General features: G+C 43.1%; 2 protein-coding genes across 4 annotated transcripts in view; one reads left to right on the forward strand and one right to left on the reverse strand.

The window, feature by feature from the left end:
- Positions 1 to 3,518, forward strand: part of LOC133155103 (NACHT, LRR and PYD domains-containing protein 12-like) — a 10,990-nt gene extending 7,472 nt beyond the window's left edge. The window contains exon 10 of the mRNA XM_061280118.1: positions 44 to 3,518. Coding sequence (XP_061136102.1) covers positions 44 to 152 — 109 coding nt within the window. The 3' untranslated portion in view covers positions 153 to 3,518. The remainder of the gene's footprint in view (positions 1 to 43) is intronic.
- On the reverse strand, positions 1,867 to 10,466 carry usf1 (upstream transcription factor 1). 3 transcript variants are annotated; one of them, XR_009714576.1, is made up of 12 exons: positions 10,177 to 10,404; positions 8,131 to 8,192; positions 7,982 to 8,031; positions 7,462 to 7,574; positions 5,294 to 5,407; positions 4,795 to 4,948; positions 4,556 to 4,643; positions 4,426 to 4,484; positions 4,256 to 4,350; positions 4,030 to 4,158; positions 3,126 to 3,293; positions 1,867 to 2,445 (listed from the first exon to the last, which is right to left on the reverse strand). XR_009714576.1 is itself a non-coding variant. In XM_061280120.1 (11 exons), exons 2-11 carry the CDS (start codon positions 8,136 to 8,138, stop codon positions 3,204 to 3,206), a joined length of 900 nt encoding a protein of 299 aa, XP_061136104.1. In that variant the 5' UTR covers positions 8,139 to 8,192; positions 10,411 to 10,466; the 3' UTR covers positions 1,867 to 3,203. The 3 variants fall into 3 exon arrangements, 2 of the variants coding, with proteins under 2 accessions (XP_061136104.1, XP_061136103.1); XM_061280120.1 differs by lacking the exon at positions 10,177 to 10,404 and adding an exon at positions 10,411 to 10,466 and having other exon boundaries at positions 1,867 to 3,293; XM_061280119.1 differs by having other exon boundaries at positions 1,867 to 3,293.
- Between the last annotated feature and the right edge of the window lie 9,315 nt (positions 10,467 to 19,781).

Here is a 19,781-nt window from a genome sequence, read left to right on the forward strand (position 1 = left end):
CTAAGAATGCTGAATGCTTGATTATATCTTATGTTTTGTCTAGGTTTGCTGTGACGCCATATGTGCCTTACGCTAGATGCCAGCCTTGGATCATTGGTGAATGTTCTGGACAGAGGGAAATGTTTTGCCTGACAATGAAAAGACATGGTTAGATTCTAACCAATTAGTTTTTCATGTCATTTTCACTTTGTTTGGTCCTCTTCAAACATACCAGGGTTAGATTATAACTAACTAAAGCACTTTTCTGGTCTGAATACAGTCTAAAATAGAAAATATATTTTCCCTCATCTAATTCCATTTTTATACATTTAAAAAAAAAAACACTAGGCCAGTGCTAAAGAGTGAATGGAATTTGAAAAGAATAAACAAATGCATAATAATAAAGTCTCTCTCTCTCTCTCTCGCTCTCTCTCGCTCTCTCTCGCTCGCTCTCTCTCGCTCTCTCTCGCTCTCTCTCGCTCTCTCTCGCTCTCTCTCGCTCTCGCTCGCTCTCGCTCGCTCGCTCGCTCTCTCTCTCTCTCTCTCTCTCTCTCTCTCTCTCTCTCTCTCTCTCTCTCTCAAATGCTTGGCACAGAAAATAGACAAAAATTAATGAAATTGCTAAATGCAGCATGATCACAAGTTCACGTCCTGACTAAGAGTTATTGTCAAACCTAAAAGTTCACATAATTCCGTATAAAATGACAAATTGTCAGGATGATGAATGGATGAGGCGGGTCGGTAGTGCACTGGTTAGCACGTCCGACTCACAGTTCGGAGGGTGCGGGTTTGATTCCATCTCCGGTGTGAAATTTGCATGTTCTCCCTCTGCCTGCGTGGGTTTTCTCCGGGCACTCCAATTTCCTCAAAAACATGCTTGGTAGGCCGATTGAGCACTCCAAATTGCCCCTAGGTGTGAGTGCGAGTAGGGATGGTTGTTAATCTATGTGGGCCTTGCAATTGCCTGGCAACCGGTTCAGGGTGTCTACTGCCCGATGACCGCTGGGATAGGTTCCAGCGCCACCATATCTGCACAGTTTCCAACATTGTTCCTCGAGATGAAAAAAAAATGTGACTGCAATCGGCGAGCAACTTTGATGTTGAATATTTGGGCTGAAAGCCAGAAAACAAATAAAAAGGAAATTGCTGATGCCATCTCATTTGCATTTTCCTCGTGGAACTTCTCAAACTGTGTCACACCTGTGCTCATTAAGTGACAGAACAGCAGTATGTCAATGTAGCTAAACCACCACAGGATTATATTCCACCACCGCCCAGTTTACACGACGATGACAATTTCTAATTGTTTGGAGCCGTTTCTCTCCCGACTTGCATCAAAAAGTCTCAAAAGCTCGCTTTCTATCCCAAAGACGTCACGCTGTGTGATTTGAATGTTCAAATGTTTAAACTTATCACAGTTTCACCTACAGGTCATTTTATTTTGGAGACTTGTACAATCATAACCTCACCCCACATAATAAGCCAATTCGGAACAACAGATACATTACCGTGAAATACAAATCATTGTTTGACAAGACTTGGTTGGAAAAGGGGATTTGGTCAGTGCTGCACTTAGTTGCCAGCCAGGGATCTTTCCTATCTTATAATGCTTTTTATGCAAATATAAGTTACATCGTTAATCATTGTAAAATGTTTGAGGGAGTGACTAAAGCTTGATCTGAGGCATTTTATGCAACCCTTCTCCAACAATTCCACTTCCTTGGGTTGGAAATTATAACTTTAATGAAACTAAGATTCCAAACAGGGTACAAAGATTTTTAACTATCTCACCCTATCTCACGCCTCTAAGACAAGTCTACGAGTAAACTTCTTTACCTTCCGCCACCACATCTACAAAAGAAAAATAATATAGTACTGGATGTGGAATTGATTTAGAAAGCAACTTTAATACACAAAAGTTAAAGTAACATAACAGTACACATTATTTGTTGCCCACCTACATGATCAAAATTTAACTGCCCTCAGATATATGTTTTCTGTTACATTGTTACAATGTACTTAAAATCCAAGGTGAGGCTAAATAAAATGGCATGGGAAAAGATTAATACAAATATTAATACGAAGCAAAAGGGAATATGAACTATGGATAAAATACACATGTACAATAGTTGGAGACAGTAAACCACGCAAATTAAGAAAACAGGAGCAATAAGAAGTTATACTACGTTTACACTATGTTCTCAGCATCAAGTGCTACTGGATTTGCCTGAAACATAGGAGAGGATGGAATTTTGTCCATTTTTTCCTCCATCAAGTTTTCTCACAGCTGAGCACAGCAACCACGACGGGCCATGGGTAGAAGAAGTTGCCAAGTCCAAGAGTCCAAAAGACGCACAGCAGTTCAGCCCGCTGTCTAACACAGATGGCAGTCCCGGATATCTCCTATCCTCATGGTTTTCACATTCTGGTCAAGGTCTCACATCTTTTACATTCTGCTCAGGTTTTCTACAGAAGACACATGGAAAACTTTGGCGAATATTTGTGAACAAGGCTGACTGAAATTCAACTCCCCTGCCATGTGGTGTGTCAGACAAATTGCAACCTTCCATATTGCCATATAAACCGTCACTGTCGCCACGGGAACATAATGTAAACGGCGCATTTTGGCCTTTTCACGCTGCACTTGGTTTCTTTTTCACAATGGGGTAGTGCGCAAGAACTACTGCACGCTTCTCCGTGTTTGTAAGTGCTTGTTTACCGTTCTAGAAAGAAACAGCAAGGCTTTTCCTGCTGATGTACTGCTGTTACCCCATGGATATTACTATGCCAGGCTTTGATTTTTCAATTTCAGAGTGCCATTGGGGTTACATCAACAGGCACCCACCCACCTTGTGCGATGCGACATTCAGTCACAATAAATAGGGTTTTCGACACCGTGTTGCAAAGTGCAGTGTGAAAAAGCCTGGTCATCACCTGGAGCGTTCTACAGTGACTGGAGCTAATAGCTATAAGAGGAAAGTATTCAATGACCAGTTCATCGCTTTTAAATGCAATGCGTTTGGCATAAGATAAGTTCTTTTAAAATCTTAAAAACATTAAATGTGTCATTTTCGGACAGCGGGTTGAATATTTAGGTCAATATTCAATTATTTCCTTATGTATCATGCACACTTGACAAGCCTCACATGTCTCAGTCAAAGCATTTCAAGTACTGTTTTGGCCCGTGTGCGAGTTGTCTTCAAAAGCTGCTCCTCAAAGGCTTTTTACTGCGGGTCCGCACTGGATGATCCCACAACGCCATGCTGACGTAGCACATTCCTTAGGATCTGATTCTTGGATTTCCAGTCTTCTACCTGAGAAAAAAAAAAGATGTCAATAGCAAACCAGGCTCCACTTGACGGATTTGTCACTTTATATGAAATGAACAGAAGAAAAATGTTTGGATTAATAGTAATGGAGAATACTCTGTAGATCAGTCAAAACTAAAATGACGGGGGAGCGATCCAGGGCACTTGCATGGGGCACACACACATGTTGAGCTCTTGTTTTGTGAAATAAAGAGCCAGTTACAAAACCCACGTCTTGCCTGGTACATTCAGTTTGTTCGTCAATCGTCGTAGTGTAATGTGAACAATTAATGATGTTGCAGTAATTTCCATACTGCTTTTTGTCATTTCTTTCATGGTCATCATTCATTTTATGTTTATCAGTTTATCCATTACAATTATCTTTGAACCCAGATGAGAATCTGCTCACAATACGGCAGACGTTTGCCAGTCTCAAACCTATTGACACTTCTGCTCTCTTTCCTTTCTTATTCTGTAAGCATCAACACAAAGCTGAATGAACCCAAGTTTTATGAGCATTGTAAATTAAGAAACTATCCCCATTGGTAAATTAAAACACTCAAGATTTTAATGTGATGCCATTTTTTAACATGAGCTGTGTTCCATATATATAGCAGACTCACATCACACTACAAAAGCTGGCGTGCCTTTTCACATGATGCCTTCAAGTTTTGAGTCCTATTTTTCCGGAAAAAGTTTAGATTTTAAATTGTTCGACTGTCTTGCTCTCACACCAACATACCTCTTGTCGGAGAAGCTGATTGTCAATCCTAAGTCGATCAAGTGTGCTGAGATCTTCCCCCAACTTCAGATTGCTCTGTCGGAGTTCCTTGATGTAATCACAGGCTTTGGACAAAATTCCCCCTTTGCTCTAAACAAAATGGGAGGAATGACGGTTTAACATGAAATCATGATACCTAAACTGAAAGAGTGCTGAAATGTCTGAATGTAACAAAACCCAGTTTCACCTGTCCCGTCTTGGTATAATCAATGTTGCAGTCTGGTATCGTCTTCGACAGCTGCACAATCCAGTTATTGATTTTGTCCCGACGTCTGCGCTCAACTGTGATGAGAGATGCAAGCGTGTTTTCTCTGATTTCTTCTTTTGTATGAATTGTCAGTTAAAACCTCTAATAACCTTCGTTGTGCTGTGCACGCCGTTTTTCATCCCTGGAACCCCGTGGAGCTTCTTGTTTTCTAGAAAACATGCTATATGGTAAGATAATGGGTAATTACACTTAAATTGTGCTAAATAATCATGTAAGTACGCTATGTATGGTTGAGTGCGAGGTGCGATTGTCCTTTGACTGGAGCCTGTCAAAACCTCCTGGGGTGACATCATCACATAGAGCTGCCCTGTAACAAAAATGATCAGAATCAAAGAACAACCGACCAGGTTGATTTTTGCATTTTGCAAATCTTTTATATTTTGCAACACATGGAAACTGTTCATTTATTGCCTTTTTTTTTGTTTTTGGCGTACTGATGGCACACAGCATTTTGTTACCTGTAGGTGTAGTCTGACTGAGAAGAGTGTCAGATGCTTGCACTGTTGTCACCATGGTCCCTGCTGTGGCGTCAGCAATGGTGGCAGGGTAATACGTGTACTGTGTCTCAGTGGTGCTATCTCCCTCAAGGCCTTCAGACTGGGAGAACACAGCCTGGTGTCCAAGAAATACTGATTACAACACAAAGAAATTGTCCCACTAACTGTCAAATCACCTGCATTGAACTGAATTCCAGAACAAACAAAGTGACTGTACTCAGTGGTTTGATGTAACATGATCTGCTTCAAATTAATCTGTGAAAAGAAAGTGGAGCCACCAAAGCCAACCATTGTGGTTTCAAAAGGTAATAATTTAAAAAAGGAAAAAAAATGAAGTAATGCAAATCAATTCATTCACTGCTGTGGACGTTGAAATTCGTCAACTGGATTCCACCTGTACACTGCCACAAGCAATATTAGTCAAGCATGTTTTTCAAAGAATAGGATGGAGCTTGCTCACCTGTGTGACTGCCTGTGTGGTTGCAGGGAAACCGGTGACGAGACTCACTGCTGCACCTCCATCTGTTTGACCCTCTAACTGTCCGTCGGACACCTGGATCACTCTGTAGGTCACCTAGAAAAAATATATTATTGGCAAGTGTGCCATTAACCCTACACAAACACCACACGGAAAGAAAGAGGCGCATAAACAATGCAGCTCTGATATTTAGTTATCAGTAAGTGGGTCAAAGCTACACCAAGACCAGTCTGAAGAGTGACAATGAAGTACTATAAAGTGAAAAAGCATGCAAACTGTATAGAGCAGGGGTCCCCAACCACCGGTCTGCAGACCGGTACCGGTCCGTGGGTCCCTTGGGCTGCCAAGCCGCACATAATTTTTTTTTTGTTTTTTTTTATCGACGATCAATTAATTCAGGTCAAGACGCTCGTCCCGGTCACGTGACATGTTTCCCCAGTCGAGCCCGCAAAGCTAGCAAAAAATGAGTAAGAATTTATTTTGAAAAATATAAAAAAAAAAAAAAAAAGCCGATTCTTTCCCAATTACATCCGTTGGTTCAGGTCAAGACGCTCGTCTCGGTCACGTGACGAGAAGCAAGCAAATATGAGCAAGAAACAAAGATGTTTGGAAAGCTTCTTCGGAAAGGGAAAAAAGCCCAATGAGGAGACGGAAGAAGAAAAGGAAAGCTGCACTTAAAAGATAATTTCTGGAGTCCTACTTAAAATATGGATTCATCGCCACAGGTGACTGATGCGCCAAGCCCACTGCATAATATGTGGGGACAGGCTAGCTAACGAGGCAATGAAGCCTTCAAAACTGCTTCGGCACATGGAGACCAAGCATCCTGCATTAAAAGACAAACCTTAACCACTTTGGGTGTCATTGTCTCCGATTACGCCTAGATGGGACCGGCTCATTTCTGAGAAACAAGCTCAGTGCTCCCACTAATTCAACGTAATGGTGAGTTTTATTTTTATGTCCTTTATACTTGTTTTTATGCCAGTCGTATCATTTTAGTTCATCGTATTTATGTAGTTATTATAAATGTATTATTTATTTATATAAAAGTATTATTTATTTATATAAAGGCCGGTTCGCAAAAATATTTCTGACAAGTAACCAGTCCATGGCGCAAAAAAGGTTGGGGACCACTGGTATAGCGAATCCCCTTGTTGACAGTGCAACACTGCGAATAAATGTTTTTAAAAATGTTTACACGTGTCTCAATAGAGTAGGGAATGCTTCCTCAGAAGATACCAACTAAAGTTTGCAACTCAGATTTTAACACAGTTTGGTAGAAGTTGATTCCAATATTAAGTATTCATCACTTTTGATTACGTTTGCAAGGAACCTATTTGATTGCAAAGCACAAGAAAAGAGATTCCATTTCAACAAGTTTCTATTAGAATGGTAAGTACACTAAATATTTTGCAATAAAGATATAAGATGTCTAGTTCACAAACACATTAGCGAAAAGACGACAAGACCATGGTGGCAGTCAGTCACTATATCTACACAAAGTCTCATGCATTTATCGTTCCGCGTAAGGGCGTTGACTTTTTTTTTTTTTTTTAAATAACTTAAAAGCAGAATTGTACAGACTTAAAAAGGCTCAACATGACAAGTCCATGTGAGACATTTTGAGGGATTTTTGTTATGTGCCACGTAATCATTGCGACGTCAGCAGCAACATAGTAGGTACAGTATGCGCTTACAGCAATATCGGAATATGCCAACTATAGCACAAGGTTTTCCAAATATTTTCTTCTTCTCAAGACCAAAATTACCAAAAATCTTACTGCCACATTTACAAAAATTGATCCAATGAAGGGTCATGGCAGAGTTGCATCATGCCTCCCCGAGTACACTCCTATTCACACCAAGAAGCAATTTAAACTAATTTACTGAAGACACTTTTTTAATTTGGGAGAAACCTGAACGAACCAATAAAAAAAAAAAAACACAAAGGCAAGACATTCAAATTCTACTCGGGAAGGCCAGAGCTGTGGTTCAAACCTTGAACCAGAGAACTGTGAGGCAGATGTGCAAACCAAACTGTGCGAACCTTAACCTTTACATATAAAACATATAAAACAAGACCGCAAGACAATTCCAACAAACATTTATTCTGACGGGTTGCCAAGAAAGTTTAAGTCAAGACTCCTTACTTGTCCAACACCTCCTTCTGTCTTGAATAAGTATTTGATGGGTTGATCCGTGAATGTGGAGGCAGACTGAATGGCTGCAATAGCGGCTGGATCTTCTGCAGTGGCCACTGAGCCTGTGGGAGCACATAACCACAAGCACAACTGTTACTACACACAGGTTTTGCAAATGAAAATCAGAACATTATTTAAACCCCATAACCAAATAATCTTATATTGTGGTGGGGTCTAATGAACTCATTTACTGCCATTGACGGCTATAGACGTCATATATCCATTTTAACTGTGCTGGCAGCAAATGAGTTTAAAAACAATATGGACAATTGATGCCCTGCGAGTGACTGGCGACCGCCCAACAACTGGTGGGATTGGTTACAGCCTGCCTGCAACCACCAGTTTGGAAGATGAATGACTGAATGGGCAATTGACACATTCCAAGATATGACAAGAATTAGCCAGCTATTAGCCAGCTCTATAATCATTCAAATTTAGGTATTTATACTTCAAAATGCGTCCGCCTCACCTTCTTCGTTAACAGTAGTACTCCCATCTGTATCAGGGCTTTTTTGTTGGCTGGAAAAAAACGCATATACTTGCCTTTAACTGAATTAAACACACACAGCAGTCTGTTTTTTGTTTTGTTTTTTTATTGTTGTTTTTGGTCTCACTCACCTCTTCATTTCTGGCGACAGTCCTGGACAAGGAGACTGCCTTCACTTGCTCCCACAGCCACACTGTGGAGAGCACATTCATGAGTTTGACAGAAATGCCAGAGCTGACTTCTAATACAACTTCAAGAAACAAGCTGGCAGTGCATCTGTCAAGACAGTGGATCTCAAATGGGGGTACGTGAGATTTTAAAATACAATGCACTTTAAAAGTAGCATCCATGCAAAAAAAAAAAAAAAAAAGAGCTCAATCACAGCTTCTGCTGTTCGGGATGTCCCCTGCCTAGTGCCCAAATTGAACTGGGATAGGCTATATTGCGTCCACGACCCTCGTGATAAGCGGTTCAGATACTAGATGGATGTTTTTTTTTTTTTAATTAATATGAGAATAGTTGTATTCTATGATCCCAAAGGGAAACACATTATTTTGACAATTATTGTGATGTCCATAAACATTTATTTACAATGAAGTTTATCATTTTTTCATATACCGTAATTTTCGGACTAAAAGTCGCACCGGAGTATAAGTCGCACCAGCCATAAAATGCCCAAAAAAGCGTAAAAAACAACATATATTAGTCGCATTTTGGGGGGCAATTTATTCGGCAAAATCCAACACCAAGAACAGTCATGAACGAGCAACAACAGGCTAAACGATAGCTATGCTAATGTGACATAAACACAAACTAAGAGCTGAGAACGGCCCTGACGTAAAATTCAGAGTTATTCAAAAAACTATTACATAAATAACACGTTAATAAAACCATCTGCGTCACTCCAATTCATTAAATCCATCAATTGTCCTTTGTCAACAATGCGTGCGCGCCGCTGACGGCTCTTGCACTTCAAAATATTCCACAGGCCCATATAACGATATATAAATTATATATCAAATAACTATTATATAAGCAATGATGTTATCAAACCATCTGTGCACTCTAAATCATTAAATCCATTGATCAAATTCCTCGTCCTTTGTCAACATCGCCGCGCGTGCGCCCTGACGTCAGCCTCGCCTTCTTCTACTACTACTTTGGGATTTGGCTTCATAGAGATACATAGAAACACTAGATGATCGCTTTAGCTGGTTGACGACGTGCAGACCTGTCCACCATCTTGAGTGAGTCACGGGAAATGGGCATGCTGACGTCAGCAGTGCGACGCGACGTCGCGGTCGCGCGTCAGCAGCGTAACGTCGCGTCAGCAGCTCGGCGGTTGTTTACATAAAGGACAAAGATCGACTCGTCCAGGGGCGGTGGATGAGGCTCGGACAATGCTTTTACGCACGCCCGGTCCTACTCTACCGAGCTGTCTTTCACCACACGCCTGTAAGTTTGTTTTGTTAAATAAAGAGCCGTTTACCAAACCCACATCTTTCCTTGAACTTTGTTAACGGTACAATATACCGTAATTTTCGGACAATAAGTCGCACCAGCCATAAAATGCCCAAAAAAAGTGAAAAAAAACCCCATATATATCTATACAAGTCGCTCCTGAGTATAAATCGCCCCCCCCCCACCCAAACTATGAAAAAAAACGCGACTTATAGTCGGAAAATTACGGTACACCCTTTTATCTTCAAAGAGTTCCAGAGACCAAGACAAATGAAGTTCCCAACTTTAATAAATCAGACACTGATGACAGAGCACTGTTCCCCCCCTATGCAAAAAAATACTTATACTACGCGAGTTAGGGTACATGACTGGGAAAAAAATGGCAGGGAATACATTGTTTAAAAAAGATTGAGAACCAATGCGAGAGTACGGGTGTGTGCGTGTGTGTGTGCGAAATGTGTTCTAAAGCGACTTTGGTAGCTTCCACAGCTACACTGTATTTTCAGCTTAACAATTTTACGATTGTCGGTAGCGGATAGTTTCTGCGCTCAAAATTACAGCAGGTAATTTAAGAAAAATACAGTCGCAGTAAAATATAAGACAATTTAGCAACGGTATGTATGGTATGGTAATGGTATTTTTTGTGCATTTAGGATTTCTTTTGAATAATTTCACCGGGTAGGTCAAATAATGTAAATACTTTATTGGATCCCAACCTGAAGTTGCGCTTTTAGCTAGCTGGACGAGATCCTTCCTGTTGTCTACAATGTTCGGCCCCAGTGGTTCTTTGCAGATGTTTAAATAAGCGCTTTATCTAATGGACATTAAATAGATGCATGTTCCAGTGATTTATGCCAACAGCCTAAAGTTAGCTCTAAAACAATACGCTATGCACAGGGAGCTACAATTTGGTAAGTATATTTGACTGTGACGAACAAAGATCTACTTACACCAAGGTTTGGACCCTCCCACAACATTTGTCAACAGCATTTATGTCGACTTTGCGCATGCGCAACAGGAAACTGCGTCATTAGTCGTCACTGTTTACCTTTTTTCGCCCGCGTATGACATGAATGTACAGGATATAATCTTGATCCATCCATTTTATGCAGCTCTTATCCTCAATAAAAAAGGAAAATACTGTCGAGCCGGTTTATTTGCTAGCATATTGTCTTATTTGGATTAAAAATGATGGCAAATGCTTATTAAAAAAAAAAAGTACGAGTAGTTTCAAAGAACACCTTTATATAACATTTGAAGAAGAAATGGTGACAAATTAACTTGCAAATTAAAATTGTAACGTTTCGTAAGTAATGTACGGTAGCCTAAGAATGTGTCCAGTCTGGCCACTCGACATAAAAAGTGAAAGTCTCCGTTGATACACTATTACAACAACCAATAAGAGTCGCTGTTGAGTCACTTATGTGAACGGTCTTGATCTTATTTTACTCCAGTAAATTAGTCGTGGACTTATTATGTAATCATTATTCATGTGTACTACATGCACTCTGACAACGGTACATTTTTAAATACAACTGAAAACAGAACATTCTATCTACAGTATGAGTATAGATAGTCCAAGCTGAAATTGATTTGCATTTCTCGCACCTCTTTCTTTCAGAAACGCTAGAAAAGCATAGAATTATTAGGTGTAATAGACACTTTACAACTAAGAGTTTGAGTTTCCTTTATCATTTACTTAAAATGGTGAAGTAAATTCGATGGAGGACTGTAAGTGCAAAAATTGAACAAAGAAACACACCATTTACTGAATCCATTATTTAATTAATACATGAAACATTTAAGTAATAATACATCTATTTAGTGGTGCATTTATTTTCGGAATGGTGCATTTATTTTTGTTTGATTTATTTAATTCCATATTTATTAATAAATGACATCACATGACATGTTTAATAAAATATTTCTTAGTGTATTTATTCATTTGTTTTGGCACTTCCAGTAGAAGAACGGACGTCGACGGCTCGTCCATTGTATGTCTTTTTTGAGCACAACTAACCACGGAGCTACACTAGTGTGACATTTTGACAAAATATCTGGATATACATTAGTCAAATTTCAATTGCGGTAAATATCGAGAATAGCTCTATGACAAAATAGTTCAGTCAAAACTATTGTATTAAAGCATCCATATACGTATACGTAGGATTACCTCAATGGGGGTAAAACATGAAGTTAAAAGAACACACTGGACATCGCCCGTGGTTTGAACCCAGGGAGGGTTTGAGAAGAGACGAATTCTGCAGAAGAATTGTAACTTGACGAAGTAACTACTGAGCTACACCAGTGCGAATCCATAGTGTGGGAAATGGGATTTTATTCGTCAATTTTTTTGTTGCATGCCATTTCGCTCCCCCAAACTACTGTATTAAAGCATACATATACGTTTACTCAATGAGGGGAAAACATGACATTAAAAAAAAAAAAACACTGGACATCGCCCGTGGTTTGAACCCGGGGTGGGTTTGAGAAGGCGAATTCTACAGGAGAATTGTGACTTGACGAAGTAACCACTGAGCTAAACCAGTGCAACTGACAACTGAGGAAAATTGGATTTTATTCTTGGTTGCATGCCATTTAGCTTCCCAAATAAAATAAAGAAACGTCAACAATGGGACTGCAGATTAATGTACTCGGCGACTACGAGATTTTACGACTCATACACACAACGGAGGGCTGGCTCTTATAGCCAACACTAGAGGTCGCCACCCATATATATGTTTTCCTTAATGAGGGGAAAAATGAAGTTAAAAGAACACACTGGACATCGCCCGTGGTTTGAACCCAGGGAGGGTTTGATAAGAGACGGATTCTGTAGTGGAATTGTAATTTGACGAGGTAACCACTGAGCTGAGTGTATGGTGGGTTTTTATTCAAGTCTGATTCTTTGTTGCAAGCCATTTAGCCCCCCCCCCCCAAAAATGCAAATGCATAAAGAGGAAATAGGGTATTATTAAAGCTTAATTCTTCTGTGTGAAATGGCTTTTCTGTGTGACATTACGAGTCATCTGAATGCAATGAACTTGCAGCTGCAGGGTCGGGATCGTGTCATCTCTGATATGTACAGTACAGTGAAGGCATTTAAAACCAAACTGACTCTGTGGGAGACGCAGATGCGGAAAGAAAATTTGAGCCACTTTCCCAGCTGCCAGACCATGAACGAGAAGCTCTCTACCAGTGCGTTCCCGAGCGCACAGTTGGCTGATAAAATAGGTATGCTTGCCGCTGACTTTCGACGCCGATTTGCTGACTTTGAAGCACAAAAAAGCAGGTTGGAACTGCTCGGTAACCCATTTGCTGTTGACGTGGAAAGCTCACCACCAAACCTCCAAATGGAGTTGATTGACCTCCAATGCAATGATGCACTGAGGGCAAAATATGCGGCAGTGGGTGCTGCGGAGTTCGCCCGTTTCCTCCCCGACACAATGCCCCAGCTGCGCATCCAGGCTGCTCAAACGTTGTCTATGTTTGGCAGCACATACCTGTGTGAACAACTGTTTTCTTTGATGAACCTGAACAAAACATCACACAGAAGTCGACTTACTGCTGAACACCTCCACTCAATTCTGAGGATTTCCTCAGCTCAGAGCCTTACCCCGAACATTGATGAACTTGTGGAAAAGATGGGACACCACCAAGTATCACCCTCAACCTCAAACAAGTGAACATTACTGTGCAATCACATATTTAGAGTTTTTACTCAGTTCAAGTTTAAAAGTTAAAGTTTAATATTTGTTTTCACTGCATGTTACTTCTCCTTAAACAAAGTGTTGTTTTTGATTAATAGATTTTTGCACTTTATTTTATTGTATTTCAATCCAATTATATTTTAAAAATATTTCAGTTGAGTGGATGATAGAAAATTTAGGCCACTTTTGCTAAAATAGAAAATATAGGCTACTGATGGTGCCTTGAATACCGGTTTCTTTCATTTAATGTTCATGTTATGGGGATTTTTATATAAAGGAAATTTGTCTTTTGTGTCTGTTGAAAATTAAAGATTACTGACAGAGCCATAAGAAAATATTGCTTTATTTATCTGATCATATTGGAATATATTTGTTAGGTTTTCAGTAGGTTCAATTAGGTTCACTAGACTATATGCGTCATTTAAATTTTTTTCAATGAACATTCGAACAGTCCGGCCCTCGGCTTGTAGCTAAATTTTTTATTTGGCCCTCCGTCCATTTGACTTTGACACCCCTGGCCTACAGGGACGAAGTGGTCCGGCTATCGGAGTGGTGCGGAGAGAACAATCTGCTCCTAAACACGGCTAAAACCCAAGAACTGGTCATTGATTTTAGGAGGAAAAATAATGTATTTGTATTTTTTAAATCTTTTATTCTATTTATTCTGTTTATTTTTTTATCTCATGCGCGGATCGGTTGGCACTTTTTAAATTTCGTTGTACATGTTACAATGACAAATAAAGATCTATCTATTTATCTAACATTGCACTACAATATTTTGTCATGCAATTTAAAACATAAATTGTAATTGTTTTAATTCCATAACTTTTTAAAATTAGTCTTACACAAAGGCGAATGACTTCCTGTTGCAACACCCAAAGTTGAAGCAACAATGAGCTGTCGGCTCTGGGACTGTGACTAGGATTCTTTGACATAGCTCTCAGGCGTCGTCTCTTGGAATTTAGTCTGCTGGTGGCATCATTGGCTTCCCTGGGAAACATGGACCACATCATAGAAGTTTGTCCTCTCCACAGACTTAAAGGAGGGTTAGTCACCCTCCATACAGCAGACCCAGTTTTTTTTTTGGATTGAAAATATAAATCCTTGTAGCAGTCTGATTAGCCAAGATACTCCTTTAGAATCTTGAATTGTGCAACTGATCCGGTTCAGCTTGAAACAAAACTCAAAAGTCCACTCGACGGCCGAGCATTCCTAATTCTTGGCCCTAAGTAGCACTTGCCCAAAGACGGAGGGCCCCTAAATTTTTATTTCTTTACCTACACCTCCCTATCTTCACCGCCGGCAGCCCTAAACGGCTACGAACGGCAACCACCCCCCTGAGTGCCTGACTGAGGCCACCCACCCGTCTTTGGACCCAGTTCGACCAAAAGTGTCATGATTGGTCCCCAGTTTTGCTAAGTTGCCATGGTTTCTGTTCGCGTCGCCCCTCCCCTCCTGTGTTCCCTCAATCAATGTAACCGCGTTCACCTGCCTCGTGTTTTGTGCTTGGTATTTAAGCCCTGTCTGCCCCTTGTTCATTGTCGGTTCATTGCTCGTCGATTGTTGCTTGTCGATCAATCGCTGCTGTCATGGTCACGTCACCATGTCTTTCTGTTCCACGTCATGTCAGGTCAGTCCTATTATTGATGTCAGTTTACCAAGTTTGTGTTTGAGTTGTTCCAATAAACCCTGGTCCAAGCTGCACATGGTCGTCCTGCTCCATTTCCACACGCCGCCCGTGACAGAATGAACCGACCATCACAGCGACCAGCGTTTGGACCTTCCAGGATCAGCTCCCGTCCGCGACCTGCAGAACACATCGAGAACGCTACCCGTATACATAACAGCTTGCAGAATGTGCGACAAAAAGGTCAAAACCGAAGTGACGCAGTTTGATAAAACCAAACTGCGCAAGACTGAACCCGAAGAGAAGACATCACTTCCAACCCAAAAGGAGATTGAAGAGGAAAAGAAATTAAACGAAGAGGAACCTACCCGAATGATCAACGATGAAGTGGTGAGATTTAACCCCAAGAAGCCACAGCCCAAGCCACAGCCCAAGCCACAGCCCAAGCCACAGCCCAAGCCACAGCTCAAGCCACAGCTCAAGCCACAGCTCAAGCCACAGCTCAAGCCACAGCTCAAGCCACAGCTCAAGCCACAGCTCAAGCCACAGCTCAAGCCACAGCTCAAGCCACAGCTCAAGCCACAGCTCAAGCCACAGCTCAAGCCACAGCTCAAGCCACAGCTCAAGCCACAGCTCAAGCCACAGCTCAAGCCACAGCTCAAGCCACAGCTCAAGCCACAGCTCAAGCCACAGCTCAAGCCACAGCTCAAGCCACAGCTCAAGCCACAGCTCAAGCCACAGCTCAAGCCACAGCTCAAGCCACAGCTCAAGCCACAGCTCAAGCCACAGCTCAAGCCACAGCTCAAGCCACAGCTCAAGCCACAGCTCAAGCCACAGCTCAAGCCACAGCTCAAGCCACAGCTCAAGCCACAGCTCAAGCCACAGCTCAAGCCACAGCTCAAGCCACAGCTCAAGCCACAGCTCAAGCCACAGCTCAAGCCACAGCTCAAGCCACAGCGAAGCCCAAGCCACAGCGAAGCCCAAGCCGAGCGAAGCCCAAGCCGAGCGAAGCCAAAGCCCGAGCGAAGCCAAAGCCCGAGCGAAGCCAAAGCCCGAGCGAAGCCAGAAACCAAGCCAAGAAACCAAGCCAAGAAACCAAGCCAAGAAACCAAGCCAAGAAACCAAGCCAAGAAACCAAGCCAAGAAACCAAGCCAAGAAACCAAGAAGCCAAGCCAAGCAACCAAGCCAAGCAACCAAGCCAAGCAACCAAGCCAAGCCCAAGAAAGCCAAGCCCAAGAAAGCCAAGCCCAAGAAAGCCAAGCCCAAGAAAGCCAAGCCCAAGAAAGCCAAGCCCAAGAAAGCCAAGCCCAAGAAAGCCAAGCCCAAGAAAGCCAAGCCAAGCCCCGTCGGCGCGGATGCTACGGCCGCCACCAATCCAGGCGGCGTAGATCCAGCGGCCGACTACCGACCCGGTCCCGTCGGCGCGGATGCTACGGCCGCCACAAATCCAGGCGGCGTGGGATCCAGCGGCTGACCCCCGACCCTGTCCCGTCGGCACGGATGCTACGGCCGCCACAAATCCAGGCGGCGTGGATCCAGCGGCTGACCCCCGACCCTGTCCCGACGGCGCGGACGCTGCGGCCGCCACAAATCCAGGCGGCGCGGATCCAGCGGCCGTCATCCAGTCGGTCTTCGGGGGTGTTGCAGGACCTACGGCCGGGGCCAGATTCAAGCCAGCTGCGCCGGACCCACGATCGTCCATGGTCCCCACCCCACTGCGACAGCGCGTGCTGACTCTTGCCGTTGCGCACAGCACCGCCTTCCAATTGCCGCTGATTGCGGACCGGACTTCAAACTGCCACCAATTGCGGCTCTGACTTTTCAAGTTCCCGCCGAGCACGGTTTTGTTCCCCGAGTTGCCTCCGAGCGCGGTTCTGTCCCTGAGTTGTCATCGTTTGTTTTTCTGTCCCTGAGTTGTCATCGTTTGTTTTTCATGTCCCCCGAGTCGCCGCCAGAGTGCGGTTCATGTCCCCCGAGTCGCCGCCAGAGTGCGGTTCATGTCCCCCGAGTCGCCGCCAGAGTGCGGTTCATGTCCCCCGAGTCGCCGCCCGAGTGCGGTTCATGTCCCCCGAGTCGCCGCCCGAGTGCGGTTCATGTCCCCCGAGTCGCCGCCAGAGTGCGGTTCATGTCCCCCGAGTCGCCGCCAGAGTGCGGTTCATGTCCCCCGAGTCGCCGCCAGAGTGCGGTTCATGTCCCCCGAGTCGCCGCCAGAGTGCGGTTCATGGCCCCCGAGTCGCCGCCAGAGTGCGGTTCATGTTCCCCGAGTCGCCGCCGGAGTGCGGTTCATGTTCCCCAAAGTTCCTGCCAATTGCGCGTCAGGCCCCCAGGGTGTGCCGCGAGTGTGGCCCTGGGCCCCTGACCTCCGCTGAGCGCAGTTCTGTTCCCCAAGTTCCTGCCGATTGCGCGTCAGGCCCCCAGTGTGTGCCGCGAGTGTGGCCCTGGGCCCCTGACCTCCGCTGAGTGCAGTTCTGTCCCCAAAGTCGCCGCCCGAGTGCGGCTCCCGGCCCCTAGTCGCCGCCGCCCGAGTGCGGCTCCCTACCCCTAGTCGCCGCCGCCCGAGTGCGGCTCTCTGCCCACCCGCCCCCCCCTTGTCGTGAGGGATTGGATTTTTGGGTCGTCGGGAGCCGTCCCTTGTGGGGGGGGTACTGTCATGATTGGTCCCCAGTTTTGCTAAGTTGCCATGGTTTCTGTTCGCGTCGCCCCTCCCCTCCTGTGTTCCCTCAATCAATGTAACCGCGTTCACCTGCCTCGTGTTTTGTGCTTGGTATTTAAGCCCTGTCTGCCCCTTGTTCATTGTCGGTTCATTGCTCGTCGATTGTTGCTTGTCGATCAATCGCTGCTGTCATGGTCACGTCACCATGTCTTTCTGTTCCACGTCATGTCAGGTCAGTCCTATTATTGATGTCAGTTTACCAAGTTTGTGTTTGAGTTGTTCCAATAAACCCTGGTCCAAGCTGCACATGGTCGTCCTGCTCCATTTCCACACGCCGCCCGTGACAAAAAGGAGACTTTGTGTGGACTTTGATGGATGGTATCATCCCCCATGGAGCAGGAGAGGCCTCAGAAAAGTTACAAAGATAGGGTTTGAGTCTACACACATGAAGAAAAAAAACTAAACAAAAAAAACCTCACTGCAGTACCATGTACTAAAGCAAAGAAAGCGCAAACTAACTCTTGCCCCCCCCCCCCCTAAAAAAACCTCACTGCAGTACCATGTACTACAGGAAAGGGAGCAATAAATGCTGATGATAACCAAAGACACAGCCCGCCCCATATCCCACCCACCTAAAGACACAGCCGACCCCACCTTGCCCCACACCTTCCCACACAATCCCCAAACCATCCCACTCCCAATAAATTAAGTACCATCCGAACTTTTGACACTTTAAGCATGCGCGTTACACCACGCTAACTTGTTAGTTTACCATGCTGCGTAGCTAGCCTCCAATTTATTTAAATTAAATACAACAAAGGGTATAAAAAGTTCAGGGCTCATGGAGAGTTTTGGAGCTTACTAACAGAGGGGAAATACCACTGCTCTGACTGCATTATCCAGTTCCACCTATTTATTTGAATCCGCCTTTTCCCACATGAAGATTATTAAGTCTAAATACCATTCTACCATGACTGAAAGCATGCTTGAAGCAGGCTATTCTACTGTCCGGACTACGCTGCTTTGGCTGATGCCATTCAATGCAAGCCATCAATGTAAGTTGTGAGTTGTATTGTACAATGTGGGTTCATGCAGGTATACAAGACCCATCAATATGTACTGTAGATGAATTTCAAATTCAATTAAAAAAATACTTTATTTATCCTGAAAGGGAAAAAAGGAAAAGGACAGAAAGAAAACACAATATATAATAATAATAATATAGAAGAAATACATTTTTGTCTTGCATTCTTATTGTAGGTAGATCCTTTTGACTTTAGTCTGTTTGCCACAGAAAAAGTGAACGTCTACAACATTGACACACTATTAGAACAACCAATAAGAGTCGCTGTTGAGTCCTTTAAGTGAATGGTCTTGGTCTTATGTTGTCCCGTAAATTAGTCGTGCAGCGATCGTATAATGATTATTAATGTGTACTACATGCACTCTGACAACGGTACATTTTTTAAATACAACTGAAAGCAGAACATTCTATGTACAGTATAACTATAGATAGTCCCAGCGGAAATCAATTTGCATGCTTTGCACTTCTTTCTGTCAGAAATCCTAGAAAAACATAGTATTATTAGCCAACAGTTATAGTCTAATAATTAATTGATAAGGCAATCATAATGGCATAGGAATCGTAATGAGAAAAAAAGAGACTGAAATATGATAGTGCGTTCAAAGGTTTGGCACTTATCGGCAACACAAGAAGTCGTCACCCAAAATGGAAAAAAAAAATGTGTTTGTGTGTGGGTGGGGGGTGGGGGAGAGCTAATCACTACTGGACAACCGAATGGACCCGATACATAAAGAACGTTTATAACTTATAGCCAACACTAGTCACCATATCACTTAGGGGCAGAGCACTAACATGTCTCAAATCTACAAACTTATGATTGAAAAAATAAAATAAAATCAAGAATAGTGATAATTAAAGCATACATAAATGTTTTCCTAAAGAGGGGGGAAAAATGCCTCCAAAATGCACTGGACATCGCCCGTGGTTTGAACCCGCGGAGGGCTGGAGAAGAGGATTCTGGCAGAGAATGGTTTCTTATCGAAGTAACCACTGAGCTAAACCAGTGCGAGTGATCAAGCTGGAAAGTCGGGTATTATTCAAGTCTAGTTCTTCTTTACAACGCTACGCAACTCCCCAAAAAATTAAACGAATGAAATAAAAAATGAAGTTCAAATTATGTTACACATCACCCGTGGTTCAAACACGAGCAGGGTCTGAGAAGAGACGAGTGTTATGGTATTTATTTAATTTTATAGTAGAAGTGTAACTTGTCGAAGTAACCACTGAGCTGCACCAGTTCAAATGC

The sequence above is a fragment of the Syngnathus typhle genome, linkage group LG6, assembly GCF_033458585.1.
Source record: "Syngnathus typhle isolate RoL2023-S1 ecotype Sweden linkage group LG6, RoL_Styp_1.0, whole genome shotgun sequence".
Classification (NCBI taxonomy): domain Eukaryota; kingdom Metazoa; phylum Chordata; class Actinopteri; order Syngnathiformes; family Syngnathidae; genus Syngnathus; species Syngnathus typhle.

Coding starts and splice junctions, on each gene's coding strand:
- usf1 (XM_061280120.1), bottom strand. Junction 4,949..5,293: donor CCACACAGGCAGTCACACAG/GTGAGCAAGCTC, acceptor CTTGGACACCAG/GCTGTGTTCTCCCAGTCTGA. Junction 4,644..4,794: donor CAGTCAGACTACACCTACAG/GTAACAAAATGC, acceptor TTTTTGTTACAG/GGCAGCTCTATGTGATGATG.